The sequence below is a fragment of the Chlorocebus sabaeus genome, chromosome 4 (genome assembly GCF_047675955.1).
Source record: "Chlorocebus sabaeus isolate Y175 chromosome 4, mChlSab1.0.hap1, whole genome shotgun sequence".
Lineage (NCBI taxonomy): Eukaryota > Metazoa > Chordata > Mammalia > Primates > Cercopithecidae > Chlorocebus > Chlorocebus sabaeus.
The window spans coordinates 13,854,843-13,870,759 of NC_132907.1; the positions used below are offsets into that span (position 1 = coordinate 13,854,843).

The window sequence follows — 15,917 nt, forward strand, 5'->3', positions numbered from 1 at the left end:
ACTTGTTTCACCTTCTTGGATCAATAGAGAAATCAATGGTCCAGGCCATCTTCTTGTGGATGCTGGCCACCCTTAATTCTTCCAAGCTGAAGCCCCTGCCAGCTTGTACTTGGTGTGAAACCTCATGTGGGACATTTTACTAGGGGCCAATGGGTCCAGATACAAGGCATCGGGCAATGCAGTGGGCTTTGACTTGTCTGGTCTCATGTCTGTGGCTCTTCCTTGCAGGCTGGGTGAACCATGTCGCTATGGGCCACTGCCAGTTCTTATAAAAGTGGAGCTTCAGGATTATGCCATTCCTGCTGGGCACCATGTCTGACTATAGCCCTCCAGCAAAGGAGAAGAGCCAAGGAGAATGGCTAATATTGACATCTTATAAGGAAACAGAAAAACAGTGATTCTGAATATTGCATTTTTTTCACTGATTTAATAGCTATTCACCATTGTAAAAGTAATATTTTTCATCTTCAGCTTTTTAAAAAACTGCGTCAAATAATATCAATCTAGCAGTATTCCCCCTTCATTCAGCAAAGTTCTCTGAGGCAGAAGTATATGAAAAGATGTTAGAAAAAAATTGAATATTGAAAAGGAGCTAGCAATATTGATAGTTTATTTTAAGCAAAGATATGTCACTACATTTATATTTCAGATTCAGTGTTACGTAAGCACGATATTCTCATCTTCCTATAATATTTTCAAAAAAACATAATAAAAAACTTTAAAACATATATATTACTGAAATACCTGAGTATATAATAACATACTTCAAACATATGCAAAGTAAAAACCAACATGTGAAAACATAAACAAATCTATTACAATTTCTTATATTAAATTTTAGGAATGGTAGCCAAGTAGTAATTTATCTGGTTTAAGTCCATATTTAATTTCCATATAAGTCACTTCGATAATTCTTTATTAAAAGATTGTGTATGTTATTAACAACTAACAAGCTAATTCCCAAACCTTTATTAAAATTAACATTTGGTGTGACACATTCAAAGTGAAAATAAAGATAAAAATGAAATATCATATAATATTCCTAAAGAATATTGTTCATCTTAAGTAACCAGTATCAGAACTATGCTGTCAAAGGAAACATTTCTGTGACAGGGAAACAAAGTAAATAGAATGAATGTTATCATATGAGTTAACCTTGCTTGGTTTCAGCAAAGTTTTAGGATTTTTTTGCAACCAAACTTCTGATTATCAAACTGGACAACACTTCCTAGAAAAGTGGGGGAGTAGGAGCTAACTGGAGAAAAAGTATTTGTGTGAACAGTTGCATGACATGAATTTACTCTTAATTCTTAATTTTTCAAGACTCAGAGAATGCTATCCTTTTATCCAATAATCAGTAACTAAGAGGTACGTAGTATCATTCCCATCTAATTTTTAATGCCAATCCTCTCCTAGAGCATTATGATGTTACTAGGCCTTCCATTACATGCTTCCTGTCAAGCTTATCCCTCAAGAATTAGACAGGAATTATTAGGTGAGAACATTTAGTGGAGAAGAGACATAGGATTCACTGCTAAGTCTGGTGACACTAACAAAAAGCCCATGTACAACTAGATCAGACCACACTAGTTCAAGGATCACATCCAGGCAAATCTCAAATTGGAACAAAATCATAAATAACACCAAACAAGAAAGGTCTAATGATAATTCATCCTTTCTACAATAACTAGGAAAATAGAACAATAATGCTAAATTTAATTAGTAACCTAGCACTGAGGTATCTAAAACCTCGGACAGAAAAAAAAAAAAAATAGTAATTTTTTTAAAAAATTAAAAGGACAAAAAAAATACACAAAAATACTGAATATTCAAAATAAAATATCTCTGGGTGGGAAAACAATATAAGAATAACATTTCAAAACAATAACAAACTAGGAGGAAAAACACAACAATTTCATGCAGAAATAACACCAAAAATGAAACAATAGATTAAATGATAGCTCAAAATAAAATAATAGGTACATAAACGTGAACATATGGTACTTAGACACAGTGCAGTAACCCTTAAATTAATAATCAGTTCCGGCCAAAATTATATCTGTCCCAGGTCAGGGTTGTACGGCAATAGAAAGTCTGAGGAGAGTTGGGAGGACAAAGAAAGCTAAAAAGAACTGGAAAAGCAAGCAGTGGTAAAGAGATTTAATATGCCTTTAAGTACGGAAGAAGATGGTGAACAGCTGTTCCTCATCCTTTCTGACAAGAGAACAAGAGGAAATGGCCTTCAACTATACCGTGAAGGATTCAGATTACCCATAGATGGAAGAAAGAATTTTCTGACTGTGACAGTTCTTAAACATTGTAACGGGCTACCAAGGGGAGATGAAGATATCTCTCGAGGTCTTTAAAAATCAGACTGAATTCATCTGGATATAATGTGATTCTATCTTGAAGGCAGAGAGATGAAGTAGAAGAGCTTTCAAGGTCTTTTATTCTGATGATTCTGTGAGTGTCAACCCAATTCACTGAAAACTGCCTCCAATTATGGGTTTAATAACTATAACTCAGAATAAAGGCAGATAATTTCTAAGCAGAGTTCTGAGTGCAAACAAAACATCTATTCAGTAACATGGAACTTGAGAGTCGTTATTAGTAATTAAGTAGAAAACCCACTAAATAAATATAGCCAGTAACCTAAGGATTTATATACACATCTTAAATGTTTCCTCCTTTATCTCAACCATACAAAATTAATGCAGTGATGCCACTTGTTCAAAATGGAGCCAAGAACACAATTATTAAGTGGTAATTTAAAATAACAGCAAATATATATGTTAAAATTCTATGCATTAAAGCTCACACTTTTTACTTATGCTGTAATTTCTCATTCCTCACTCAAGCCTTGTTTATTCTCCATCATCATCCCAAATGAAAATAGCTTTATAGTTGTTTCTGATTATCATGGTGATACATATTTAAATACTAAAACATATACAAAAAATACTCCCCAAAATTAAAGGAAAATGTCGTCTACAATTCCAGATGTACACTATTAACATTTAATTTTCTTCTTCCAGATACTCTCTATTTAAATATATTTTTGCAAACAATGGGATATTGTTTATATTTGTGGTGATGCACGTCTTACCTTAATATATGATCAACATTTTCCACGTTAATAAACACACATGTACACAACTATTTTATGCTCATATAATATCTTATTGTGTAGTAAATGTATCTCAGACCCATCTACCTTCGCTTCTACGGGAATTCCCATCCCTTACATTGTGTCCTTCCCCACTATTTTAACACCACCCTCCCATCCCTTCATATGTAGTATAAAAGAAATGCTTGGATCATGGACACTGACACAAGAATAATCAGAGGCTTCCCCAAAAACTATTGCCAAACTTAACATGGCCCCAACTCTAATGATTCTCTACTTTCTATGTCCCCAGTTACCTAACTCCATATGCTCATGTCCTATTTCTAATCTCCCTAAAGACACTTAATTAGAACTACTGCCTTATGGAAGCTAAAACTGTAAATCCTTTCCAGCATGCAAAGGCTCTAGTGAGGGAACACTAAGAAACTGCTGCTTGGCCATGATCAAGATGTATTTACAGCTCCTTAAAGTGGTCTCTGTCCTCTGAAAGGAGAGAAAACCAAATTTGGGAAATATTTAAAGCTACTAATCTAAGATCTGGAATACAATAAAGAGACTAGAATCCTCTGGAGTGGACTCTTTCCTCTCAGTACATAGGGCCACCCCAAAGGCACACATCTATAGACCCTGAAGAAGACATCTGACACACTATTATAAAAAAAAAAAAAAAAAATAGCTGGATCATAATAAGGCAGGTGACAGGGTACATGGCTGTGCTTTTGATCAAACAGGAAATCTCTTGCCACAACAAGACAAAAGCACTTGCTGGATAGTCCAGAAATAGCAAATCAAGCATCTGTGAGCCACATATAATATGTGCCCCTCGCACACACTGTTACAGCACAGGGTGCATTCATCTCTAATTCCTCATCTTCGTTCCCTGCTGCTTTCAATTCTATGGGAGTGGTGTTGAATACTGATGAGATAATACCTCTTTCAACCTCTGGCAGACATTTTAAAGCAATTTGTTCAAGTACCAAGTACCCAGTCTGCATTTTTGTAGGCAATTTGTGGATCAAATTTCCTATCATCCTGAGGGTATTCTGAGTTTTAAATATAATGGTTCATCACGACCATAACTCATCTCCTTTAATTTGATTTATTTCACATATTAAATAGAAAATACACCTAAGCTACAGATATAGGTACAAGAAATGCTTTGTAGTACAGCTACCTGATACTTATTCATACCATGACATAGAATTCATCTTTATTCATGAATAAGCAGTAAAGAGAAAAATTAACTTTTTCTGCATGGTTTCCTAATACACAGTTTGGATTTGGTCTCATTTTTGTATTATTTATATATAATATATATAAATAATTGGAGATAGAAATTAATTTAGATCTAAGATAGAACAAAACCACTTTCTTAATACATGAAAGTCAAATAACATAGGTGTTAGGAACTTAATTTTACATGTTTTGCATTAGTTAATAAATATAATTGAATGTACAGAAAAATAATCGCTTTTAGTCAGCCTCATTTTCACATACATATATTGACAGTGGTAAAACCTTCGCCAGTTTTCATATACTTCCACATATACTCACTAATGTCCATATACAGCAATCACAATGGTTGCACTAAAAATACCCTAAATATGTTGGATAACTGTTCCCATGCTTTAGCATTATTTGTTTAAGCAAAAGATTTAAAAAATCTACTGGATGTACTAATAATTATTATCATTATTATATATATTTTCCACATAATGATTTCAGACATCATTTTCTTTCTCACTATATATATGTGTGTGCATACACATACATATATATACACTATATGTGCGCATACACACACACATATATATATTATATATGACTCAGTGAGGCTATAAATGTTCATAACATGCATTTTATTTCCTTCAAACATCTTATACAGAATAGAATAATAAAGGTTACACATTGGGCCAGCCTAGATTACATTTAGTTGAGAAAGTTCATAATTTAAAAAAAAATTATTTTTTTCTTCTTCATTTAAAAAGAGGCAAAGCCAGGAAAATAAAAGGCTTCCAAATGTCTTGTCCAGTAGCCACAATCAGCTCATCCTTTAAAAATGCTTATAGTATGAATTTTCAATAAATCAGGAGAAATAAGTCTCTATTGGAAGCCAAAACACTATCATTTGAAATAGGAGCCACTCACTGATTCCAAATAAGAAATCAATTATGTTTATTTTATTTCATATCTCTTTTTAATTCATTATTAATCCTATAATTTGAGCCGAATTAATATTTATAAATAGTTACTACCTAAGTTATTTATTAGTATTAATGGGTATTGATCTTCAATGCCCAATTGCTCCTTATTGTTTATAAGTTTGCTGGTGCCACCACATCCTAATGACATAAAAGTGTTAATGTAGTTCTATAATATACAATATTGACTAATAATTTTGTTTAATCATATTCAGTTAAGCTAAATTTAATGACAAATTTTGTATGAAATATATGCTAATCTATATATGTTGGAAATTTACAAATCATTAACTTAAAGCTATAACAATATGACAAGGGCTCCGTATTTTTATACCACAAGCAAACTGTGTACACACCGTCCTTGAACATCATTCCAATCTCTCAGAAGCCTTTCATTTTCTTTCTGCAGGTGCTCATTTTTGGCTTCATTTTCTGCGATGGTGTCCAAGCAATAACAAATAAGTTCTCTAATGACTTCAGCTGGGTTTTCAACTTTCTCTAGGTTGAAGGAACCAAGTCTGAACTAAAATAAAACAAAAACATGTTTAATTTGAGGAAAATATCAAGATTGAGCAGCATTGTTTTAAGCATACACAATTTCTTCTGAGAAGAAAAAAGTGTAAGAAAGATTTAAATACAATGCATTTACCAGATATACAAACAGTGAGCAAAAAAACTGGGCTACAACCTAAAGTTTCTTACTTTATCATATAAATCAACATATAGCCCAGGAATAATTTTTGTAAGTGGTAAGTCACTCTCCCATCTCCTAGCAGAAAAGAAAGCAACATAAATACTGTATAAGCATACTACCATCTGTTTGCTAAAGCCTAATTTTAAGTCTTTCTGCTCAGAATAAGAAAAGGAATTATATATAAGAATTTTAAACTCTAATTTCTATTCACACAAATGCTAAAATGGAATAACTGACCTTTTATTGAAGAAAGCTCAAAATTTTGTTATCGCTAAGAGAAAGGTAGAGTTTTAGGAAACCAGTAGCTACGCAGTAATTACTCTTTTATCTAAAGACAATAATGTATTACCATAAATTGCCAATAATAAAGTTAAGTGTTAAGCTTTAGTACTTCTGCACAAAGGTAAGAATCTTAAAAATACCTTAATTCCTCTACTAGGGTACACTTTAAAACAAAATACTCTAATAGTTTTAGTTACACTTATGGAATTCTGAAGGGAACACAGGTATTCCCCATTTGGCTGATAAGGATGCTGAAGCACAATGATTAGTAATAATGATTATAATTATCCTGAAAATTAAAATTATTATAACAGATAACAAATTATGATGATGATTACTATGCAGTTACCACATCTTTTGGTTGAAATATAGCTCAAGCGTAGCAAAAATATAAACTAGGATACATCTTCACCGTAAAAGAACTGTTATCATATCCATATTATATACCAGCAAACTCAGATTCAGAGTAGTTATGCAAGCTATCAAAGGGGTAAAGTCAAGATTCTGCTATGCTATGCTCTTGTGCTGCTTCTTGGTAAGAGAGTATCCCAACTAGACAAAAAGTAGGGGAAGAATTAGGTTCAGAACCTACACATAATTCCAAAGAAAGATGCTAGTAGTACTGAGTCTGTAGAAGAAGAGTAAAATGAGAATTTTTTTGTTTTGTTGTGGGTTTTTGTTTATTGCCTCCAAGATCGCAAATTTCTATTATGCATTTATCTGATAAGAAGATTTCCGAAAGGTATTCCTTTTAAAAGAATATTTCTATAAATATATTACACACAGGTTAAGAAATATTTAAGATGGTTGAGGATTCTGAGACAAATCTTTATTAGACAATTTACAAATAAAAGCAGACTTCACTAAAGTAGACATCCACTGTGAAACTGCATTCGTACAGTTTGATAAAGCAGTCGCAGTTTTCTCATGCAATGAAATATCGTTCATTCAATAGGCACATAAGCTTAAATAAGAAAGTTTTACCTATATAAACAATAAATAAATTGAAAGCAAATTTGAACAGTTACCTTTTGAAGCTTCTCTGAGTGTAAATATACACACAAAGTTAAAGAAATATGTCACCTGGCCAGCCATAGTGGCTCATGCCTGTAATCCCAACACTTTAGGACGCCAAGGTGGGTGGATCACCTCAGGTCAGGAGTTTGAAACCCGCCTGGCCAACATGGTGAAACCCCTTCTCTACTAAAAATCCAAAAATTAGCCAGGCATGGTGGTGCACGCCTATAAGCCCAGCTACTCAGGAGGCTGAGATATGAGTATCACTTGAACCGAGATCATGCCGCTGAACTCTAGCCTGGGCGACACAGCAAGACTCAGTCTCAAAAACAACAATAACAACAACAACAAAGGAAAAAATGTCACCTACAGAATATTAATGTTTTGAGTTGATACAAAGTAGGAGAAAAAAAATAAGCTTACTTTATTTTAGACAATAGGTTACACTAGCAAAACACAAACCCACAAAGTGGTTTTGTATTCTTTCATTGTAACAATTGTCAGGTAGGTTGGAGAGAAGTGGACATTTTTAGAAAGAAAAAGTTTTTTTAACACTTGAAAAGTTTCAAAATGCCAAAAGGACAAAGAATTCATCCCACACTTTGATCCTGAAATAAAAAAATCAGTAAACTACAAATGAAGAGATAAACACAAGTCCAGCCCTCTACATTTCTATCTCAGATGACAAAGAAAGGACTAATTTTAAATCACTAATAACAACTTCTTTCAAAATATCACTCAAATATACTGATGAAAACTTCCAAAACCCTCTTAGATCTTTTTGCAGCTACTCAGTGTAAAATAAACATGAAATGTCATTTCTTCTTAAAAGTACACAACTATTTTTATTATATCTAATTTCTAATTATTGTCACCAGTTTCTAGTCCTTCAATAGATAAGGACATCTGTTATTCTACACAATAAAAATAAACTAAAAGTATCTAGAAATTTAATGAAAGAAAAGGATTTTACTTGAAATACTGAGATGAATTTTTTTAAATTCTCAAAAGTATGAGCATTTGGCTTATATACACATGGTTCATAGCCAGGAGCAGGAAGCACTCTTTCACCTTCACTGCTGCTGTTCTAGCCTGTGCACATTATTACAGATGCAAGGGGCCACACGCCTAGATGCACTGGACTTCAAAAAGGGCCTCATATCAGGCTTAATGAGTTGAGAAGTATAAAATACTTATGTGTTCTACCTCTACATCCAGTCCACCTTTATTCTGTCCCACAACAAAAGAAAAGCAGCAATTTAAGTATCATTTTAACGCCAGCAAATTAGCACAAAAGCTATATTGTATTGTTGTGTCAATTTTTAAATTTTTCACTCCAGTTTCTAGTTTGACATATAAGGTTACTGTCACCGCTATTCTTTAGTTATTATTCTGTCACTTCAAAATAATCTACAGTATAAAACCATGACTTCAAATGGTACGGCAGATTCAGAAACCACATATTAAAGACATTTTGAGAGCATGTCTCTTCTGTTAGAAATTAAGAGTTTTTTTGTAGTTAGTTCTCAATTTTATTAATAATTCAGAGTACACAGATCTGTGTTAAGAACCTCAATCTATAATCTAAGAGTTTACGCTATGTCTGCATTTCTCTATGTAAAGAAGGGCAATTGACTTTTAAAATACTGATAATCGGCCAGCTGTGGTGGCTCAAGCTTGTAATCCTAGCACTTTGGGAGGCCAAGGTGGGTGGATTTTTGCCTGAGCTTAAGAGTTCGAGACCAGCCTGGGCAACACCGTGAAACCCTGTCTCTACTAAAATATAAAAAAAATTAGCTGGGTGTGGCGGCGTGTGTCTGTAGTCCCAGCTACTCAGGAGGCTGAGGAAAGAGAATTGCTTGAAGCCAGGAGGCAGAGGTTGCAGTGAGCCGAGATCGCGCCACTGCACTCCAGCCTGGCGACAGCGTGAGACTCTATCTCAAAAAATATATGTGTGTGTGTGTGTGTGTGTGTGTGTGTGTGTGTGATCATAGTAAGTTTCACTAGTTGACTCTTAATGGTTATCATTCTAAGTGATGGAATACTTTAGCTTTTTAAATTTAATCCACATTAAAAATTCTCAATTTCAGAAAACTTATACATTTTCTTTAGCCAGGGGTTTGCTTTTTCTGGATATCTTTCTGTCAACTCTTCAAGTCCAAGATTAAATCCCTTATCATCACCTCAAGCCCAGGCCAAGTTCTTTTTAACTAAGTTAGCCTATGTATTAGTCGATTTTCTAAACACTGCTGATAAAGACATACCTGAGACTGGGAAGAAAAAGAAGTTTAATGTACTTATAGTTCCACATGCACTTACATGAGTGAGGCTGAGGGGACCTCAAAAATCATGGTGGAAGGCAAGGAGGAGCAAGTTACGTCTTACCTGGATGACAGCAGGCAAAAACAGAGCTTACGCAGGGAAACTTCTGTTTTTTGGGTTTTTTGAGACAGCGTTTCACTCTGTTGCCTAGGCTAGAGTGCAGTGGCACAATCTTGGCTCACTGCAACCTCCGCCTCCTCAGTTCAAGTGATTCTCCTGCCTCAGCCTCCTGAGTAGCTGGCATTACAAGGGTGGATCACCACATCTAGCTAATTTTTGTATTTTTAGTAGAGATGGGGTTTCATCATGTTGGTCAGGCTGGTCTCGAACTCCTGACCTCGTCATCTGCCCACCTTGGCCTCCCAAAGTGCTGAGATTACAGGCGTGGGCCACTGTGTCCAGCCACTCCTGTTTTTAAAACCATCAGCTCTTGTGAAACTCATTCACTATCACAAGAACAATGCAGGAAAGACCTGCCCCTATAATTCAATCACCTCCCACCAGGTTCCTCCCATGACACGTGGGAACTGTGGGAGTTACCATTCAAGATGAGATTTGGATGGAGACATAGCCAAACCATATTAGCCTACATTGGCCTCTCTAGTCTTAATATTTCAGTCTCATACAATGTATTACTCAGTTGTATCCTGCTTATATTTTTCTTTGGTTGTTTCAGAAATGCAGTCTTTTCCTTTAGGTTTGAAGCTTTTTGAGATGTGGGACCCTCTTTTCTATTTCTTCCATAGCCTCCAAAATATCTTTCAAAGTTCTGGCCCATACTAAGTGTTAGATAAAATTTTGATTATTTATTGGAATAATCCTCATTAAGAAACTATAACTATAATGGGATAGGTAAGGGATTTGGGCAGTGATTCTGTCCAAATTAAGAAATAGAGACCAGACAGGGTTATTTATTGATATATTTATAAACATGACAGCTGTTTAAAGACATGACAGGGCTATTTATTGATTAGTATAATTTAAACAAAAAGGGCAGTTAATTGCTTACTAGCACTTAATACTATCATAATATATAGATTTGAAAAGAATTAAAACAGATGTTTTTTAAAGAATGTATAGTTATACACTCAGTTTTCAGGTTCTTTTAAATGACCACACAAATAAAAGAATATACAGTATCAGTAAAGCACACAAAATAAATACTATGAGTAACATTAATTCCTAGAGAGTTATTTGTGGCCATTCTAAGTGTTTCTGAGGACAAGAGATTATCAAGGTGAGATTTGATATCCTGTTTAAAATATATCCACTAAAGGGTTTCAGTTTCAATATATTATCAAAGTAGACTAAATAAACTTGAAGAATTAATCTTCATTACTATCCTGGGAACCAAGATGTAGAACTAAAGGAAAATGAAAAATAAAGGTATCTTGATGTTATTACTAGGCGAATAACGACCAGATAGAATCTCATTTTGTTGCAGTGAGTGCTTTTAAATTTATTCACATTGGAGAAAAGCTTAGCTGTATCTAGATATGTGTATACTAAAAACAGTAGTCTGTCCATTACAGTTTATAATGCAGAATACTGTCTATCATAGATATATACACAGTTGCATATATATAGTTGTGATAGTTATAAAATTCTAGTAATATAGGAAATTAATCAAGATATGTTTTAAAAAAGGTGACTGAACTGTATTACCTTGACCTAGTTTTGCTCACGATCAACTACAAGTTGATCAACTTTTTGTTGTAGTTTTGAATCAACCACATGTGTCCTAAGGCTTTATATCCTGAACTCTTCAGTTTAGTGGCTTTCTGAAATTTAATTTTATCTTATCTTATCTTATTTTATTTTATTTTATTTTATTTTGACAGATTCGCACTCTGCCACCCAGGCTGGAGTACACCGGCATGATCTTGGCTCATTGCAACCTCTGCCTTCTGTGTTCAAGTGATTCTCCTGCCTCAGCATCCCGAGTAGCTTGGATTACAGGCACCTGCCACCATTCCTGACTACATTTTGTTATTTTTAGTAGAGACAGAGTTTCACCATTTGGCCAGGCTGGTCTCGAACTCCTGAGCTAAAGTGATATGCCTGCCTTGGCCTCCCAAAGTGCTGAGATTAGAGATGTGAGCCACAGAGTCTGGCCTGAAATGTTTCTTTTAGATTTAAATAAAGAACATCACAAATGCACCTCCTAAAAGGGACAGTACCATATCTCAGTCGGCAACTGCTCACACTGATCTTAAAAGGTAACTGGAACTGAGAAAAGGATACTGATAAGGACTCCTTCTAAAAAGATAAGAAAACTATATTTGTAAAACTACTAATTTCATCTTTCCAACTACAACATATTATTGCCCAAATTTCTTAGAACTCATAAAAAATGCTAAAACATCTCAGGCTGATCATATACTCAAGCAAGGCTCCATGTATTTTGGATCTCACAGGTTCTTAAAATTAAAATGCAATAATCTAGGGGTGAAAAGTATGCCACATTGTAATTATTGTGCTATACAAATTATAAGCATTTTACGGTTAGGTTATATGATTTAATATTTCAAGTGTGTCATCTAAGAATTGTTATTTAGGTCTTAATAATTGCAAAAGTCATGGTGGGAATCAGAGAGTTCTTGAGAGCAAAAAAGAAAAAAACTCCACAAAAGTCTACATAGTACAGAAATCTCAGAAGTTACTTTACATTGAAGGGCTATAAATATTCATGCTATTACTGTCTTAAATAGAGGTGATGAGTCTTGGACAATATAGTTACATTTAGGGTACATATCCTGGCCTAATTAGTTGTTAGAATTAAAAATGAAACATTTTATTGTATATGGACTCAATCAGCTAGAAAACTTTCCCTATAATAATTGATTGGTCAGAGGGAGAGGGCAGGGGATGCCTATTATTTGCTTTATTTTTGGTATTAGGTGCTGATGAAGAAATGTAGATTTGTATTCCTTCTATACAGAATCTTGGATTCCCTGACACTCTTCCAGATCTCATCACATCTTTTCAGTAGGTTTCTCTATCATCTACTCAGAACTAAAACAGTATTGTTTCCTGGAACAATTCCTTGACCCTCTTCTTATTTCACTCTACAGAGGTTGATAGGGTTATTCACAATCACAGCTTCCATTATTAAAAATAAGCTGAAAACTGCCAAATCTGTATCTCTAGGTGGGGCCTCCTCTCACTCAGTTCACATGAGATCTGCTTTTTAAAAGGGATCTGGGACCTCCCCCTTCTCTCTCTCTTGCCCACACTCTTGACATGTGACGTGCCAGTTCTCCGTCATCTTCTGCCATGATTGGAAGCTTCCTGAGGCCCTCGGCAGGAACAAACACTGGCACCATGCTTCCTATACAGCCTGCAGAACCATGAGCCAATTAGACTTCTTTTCTTTATAAAGCACCTATTGTCATGAACCTCTTTACAGCAACACAAGAATATACTAACACAGAGGGCAATTCTCTTTACTTAAAATCCATTGGTTTGAATATTAATTTCATCCAAAAACGCCCTCACAAAAACACTCAGAATGCCTGATCACACATCTGGGCACCATGGCCCTGCCAAGCTGACATATAAATTTAACCATCATAGCCAACAAGAAACGGAGGCCTTCATTCCAACAGGCTACAAGGAACTCAACTGTGCCTGTACCCCACTGAGCTTGAAGGCAGATCCTTCACCTTGAGATGAGACCACAGCCCCCAGACAATGCCTTAATTGCAGCTTTTAGATGAGTCCTAGCAATGCCATACCTGGACTCCTGACCCACAGAAACAGTGAGATTAATAAATGTATATGGTTTTAAGCTGCTAAATTTGTGGTAATGTGTTATTCAATAATAAATAATGAATATAAATATGCTTTAATTTTATCAATCTAAACTAAACAAAAAACATCCTTAATCCCATATCCCTCTAGTTGCTATTGTCCATTTTCCTGCTCCTGTCATAGCAAAACTTCTCCAAAAATGTATCTATTATCTGTCCTGTTCAATACAGTAGTCACTAGTCACACGTGACTATTTAAACTGAAATTTAATGAAATTAAAAAGAAAGTTTCTCAGTCACACAAGTCACATTTTAGTGTTCAACAGCCACATACAGGTAGTGGTTGCTGTACTGGGCAGTACAGATACATCCAAAAACAGATAGACACAGAATCTATCATCTCATTGTTTTTATCATCCCAGAAACTTCTGTAGATTAATGTTGATTTATTTCTGGAATTTATGACATCCTATTCTCTCTTGAAATACTCTCCAATGGACAGCAGTCTGGCCTGTGACAACCGTGCCAGTCTCATCTCTTACCATTCTCCCTGCCTTTGCTGTGCCCCAGCCACTTGCCTTCTTTCTATGCTTGAATAGGTCAAAATACTCCTGAATGTGGTAGACAGAATGATGTTCCCCCAAAAATGTCTACGACCTAATTCTTGAAACTTGGGATGTTACCTTCCACAGCAAAGTGGGACTCTGTAGATGTGATTAAGGTTATAATCTTTGGATGAGAGATTATCCTTCCTTATTTTCTGGGTGAACCCAATGTATTCACGTAAATACTTAAAATTAGAGAAATGTTCCTGGCTGCAGTCAGAGGGACAAGTGGTGAAGATACACACAGAGAGATATAAAATCATTATCATTAAAAATGGAAGAAGTGGGCCATGAGCCAAAAAATGTATGTGGTTTCCAGAAACAGGGAAAGACAAGGCAATGGGTTCTCCTGTAGAGCCTCCAGAAAGGAATGCAACCTTACCGACACTTTGAGTTTTGCTAGGTGAGACCTATATTGAACTTTTATCCCACAGAAGTAAAATACATATTTATGTTATGTTTGGTAAATTTATGTTGTTTTGAGGCACTAAGTTTGTGGTAATTTGCTACTATAGCAATTGAAAAGGAACACACCGAACGAATCAGGGTCTGTGGGAAGCTGAATAGTAGTCCCCCTTCCCCATGTCTGTGTTGTTGTAATCTCCAGAACTTGTGAATATTACCTTACGTGGCAAAAAGGACTTTAGGGATATGATTAGCTTAAAGATCTTGAGATAGGTAGAGAGAGTATCATGAATTAGCCAGGTGGGTCCAATGTAATCACAAGGGTCCTTATAAGAGAAAAGAAAGAGATCACAGTAAGAAGGTGATGTGAGAACAAAGCAGAAATTGGGAGTGATGTAGTCACAAGTTCAGGAATGCTGAAAGCCTCAAGGAGCCGGATGGGACAAGGAAACCACTAAGTGTGTGCTACTTTGTTTCACCTTTAACAAAATACTAATAGAGGGTCTTTGCAGATCCTTCCAAGAATGTTCTCCCCAAAATACACATGACTTTCTCCTTTATTCAATTCTCTGCTCAATATTACTTTTCTAGAGATTTTTCCTTGGCTTCTTTAACTAGGATATAATCATTCTAGAATTTTCCCAACAGTCCTGAAAAGAAATGCCAATAGTACAAGTATTGAGAAACAATATTTTATAAATCTTCATAAAAGTTGTGATTATCTGAAATTATCTAATTTATAAATGTTTACTGTTTCCTTTCCCCACTCCAAGCATAAGTTCTATGCTCATACTAAGAGTTCAGAAATTGTCAATGAAGTGAATTAATACTTTGTCATACATGTTGCAAGTATTTTTTTGGTTTGGCAATGTTACTTGTGGAGCATATACATTTTAAAGTAATCAAGTCTAAAATAGTTTCCTCTTAAGGTCTTTGCCTATCAAAGAAAGTGATTATTCACCTATATTTTCATTTTTAAATTTTTCTCTCCAAATATCTAACCATTATTTCTTCACCAGTTATTCAGCAATCTATTCTCTCCTTACTCATATGAAATACCATTATTAGAAATTAAGTATTTATGTATATTTAAGTATGTTCTTGAGCTTGCTATTCAGCCTCATTAGTTTCTATCCATTTACCAATAACATGCTCCTTTAATTATTATAGCTTTATACTGTGTTTTATTATTAAGAACTATAAGCTCCATCTCATAATTCTGTTTTTCAAACATTCATCATCTAGTTTTACCAAGAACGTCCCATGAAATTCTGACTATGAATTTCAGACAAATTCAAACCAAAATAAACAAAATACAGCAACTTAAAGAAAAATGCTGGCTTCACATGTGTATACTTATCAACAAATTCATTAAGTTATAGATATATAAAAAAATACATACAGTTTTTTTGTATGTCAATCATACCTTAGTAAAGTGTTTTTTTTTTTTAAATGCTGGGCATGTGGTTTGGAACTACACTAATTTTCAAATTATTGTGAAAGTAATTAATT

At 34.7% G+C, this 15,917-nt stretch overlaps 1 protein-coding gene across 2 annotated transcripts in view; it reads right to left on the reverse strand.

Moving 5' to 3' along the window:
- Nucleotides 1-15,917, reverse strand: part of XRCC4 (X-ray repair cross complementing 4) — a 291,571-nt gene that overhangs the window by 165,333 nt on the left and 110,321 nt on the right. For both annotated transcript variants that reach the window (XM_007977339.3, XM_073014634.1), the window contains one exon: nucleotides 5,685-5,851. In XM_007977339.3, the coding sequence (XP_007975530.3) occupies nucleotides 5,685-5,851 (167 nt within the window). The remainder of the gene's footprint in view (nucleotides 1-5,684; nucleotides 5,852-15,917) is intronic.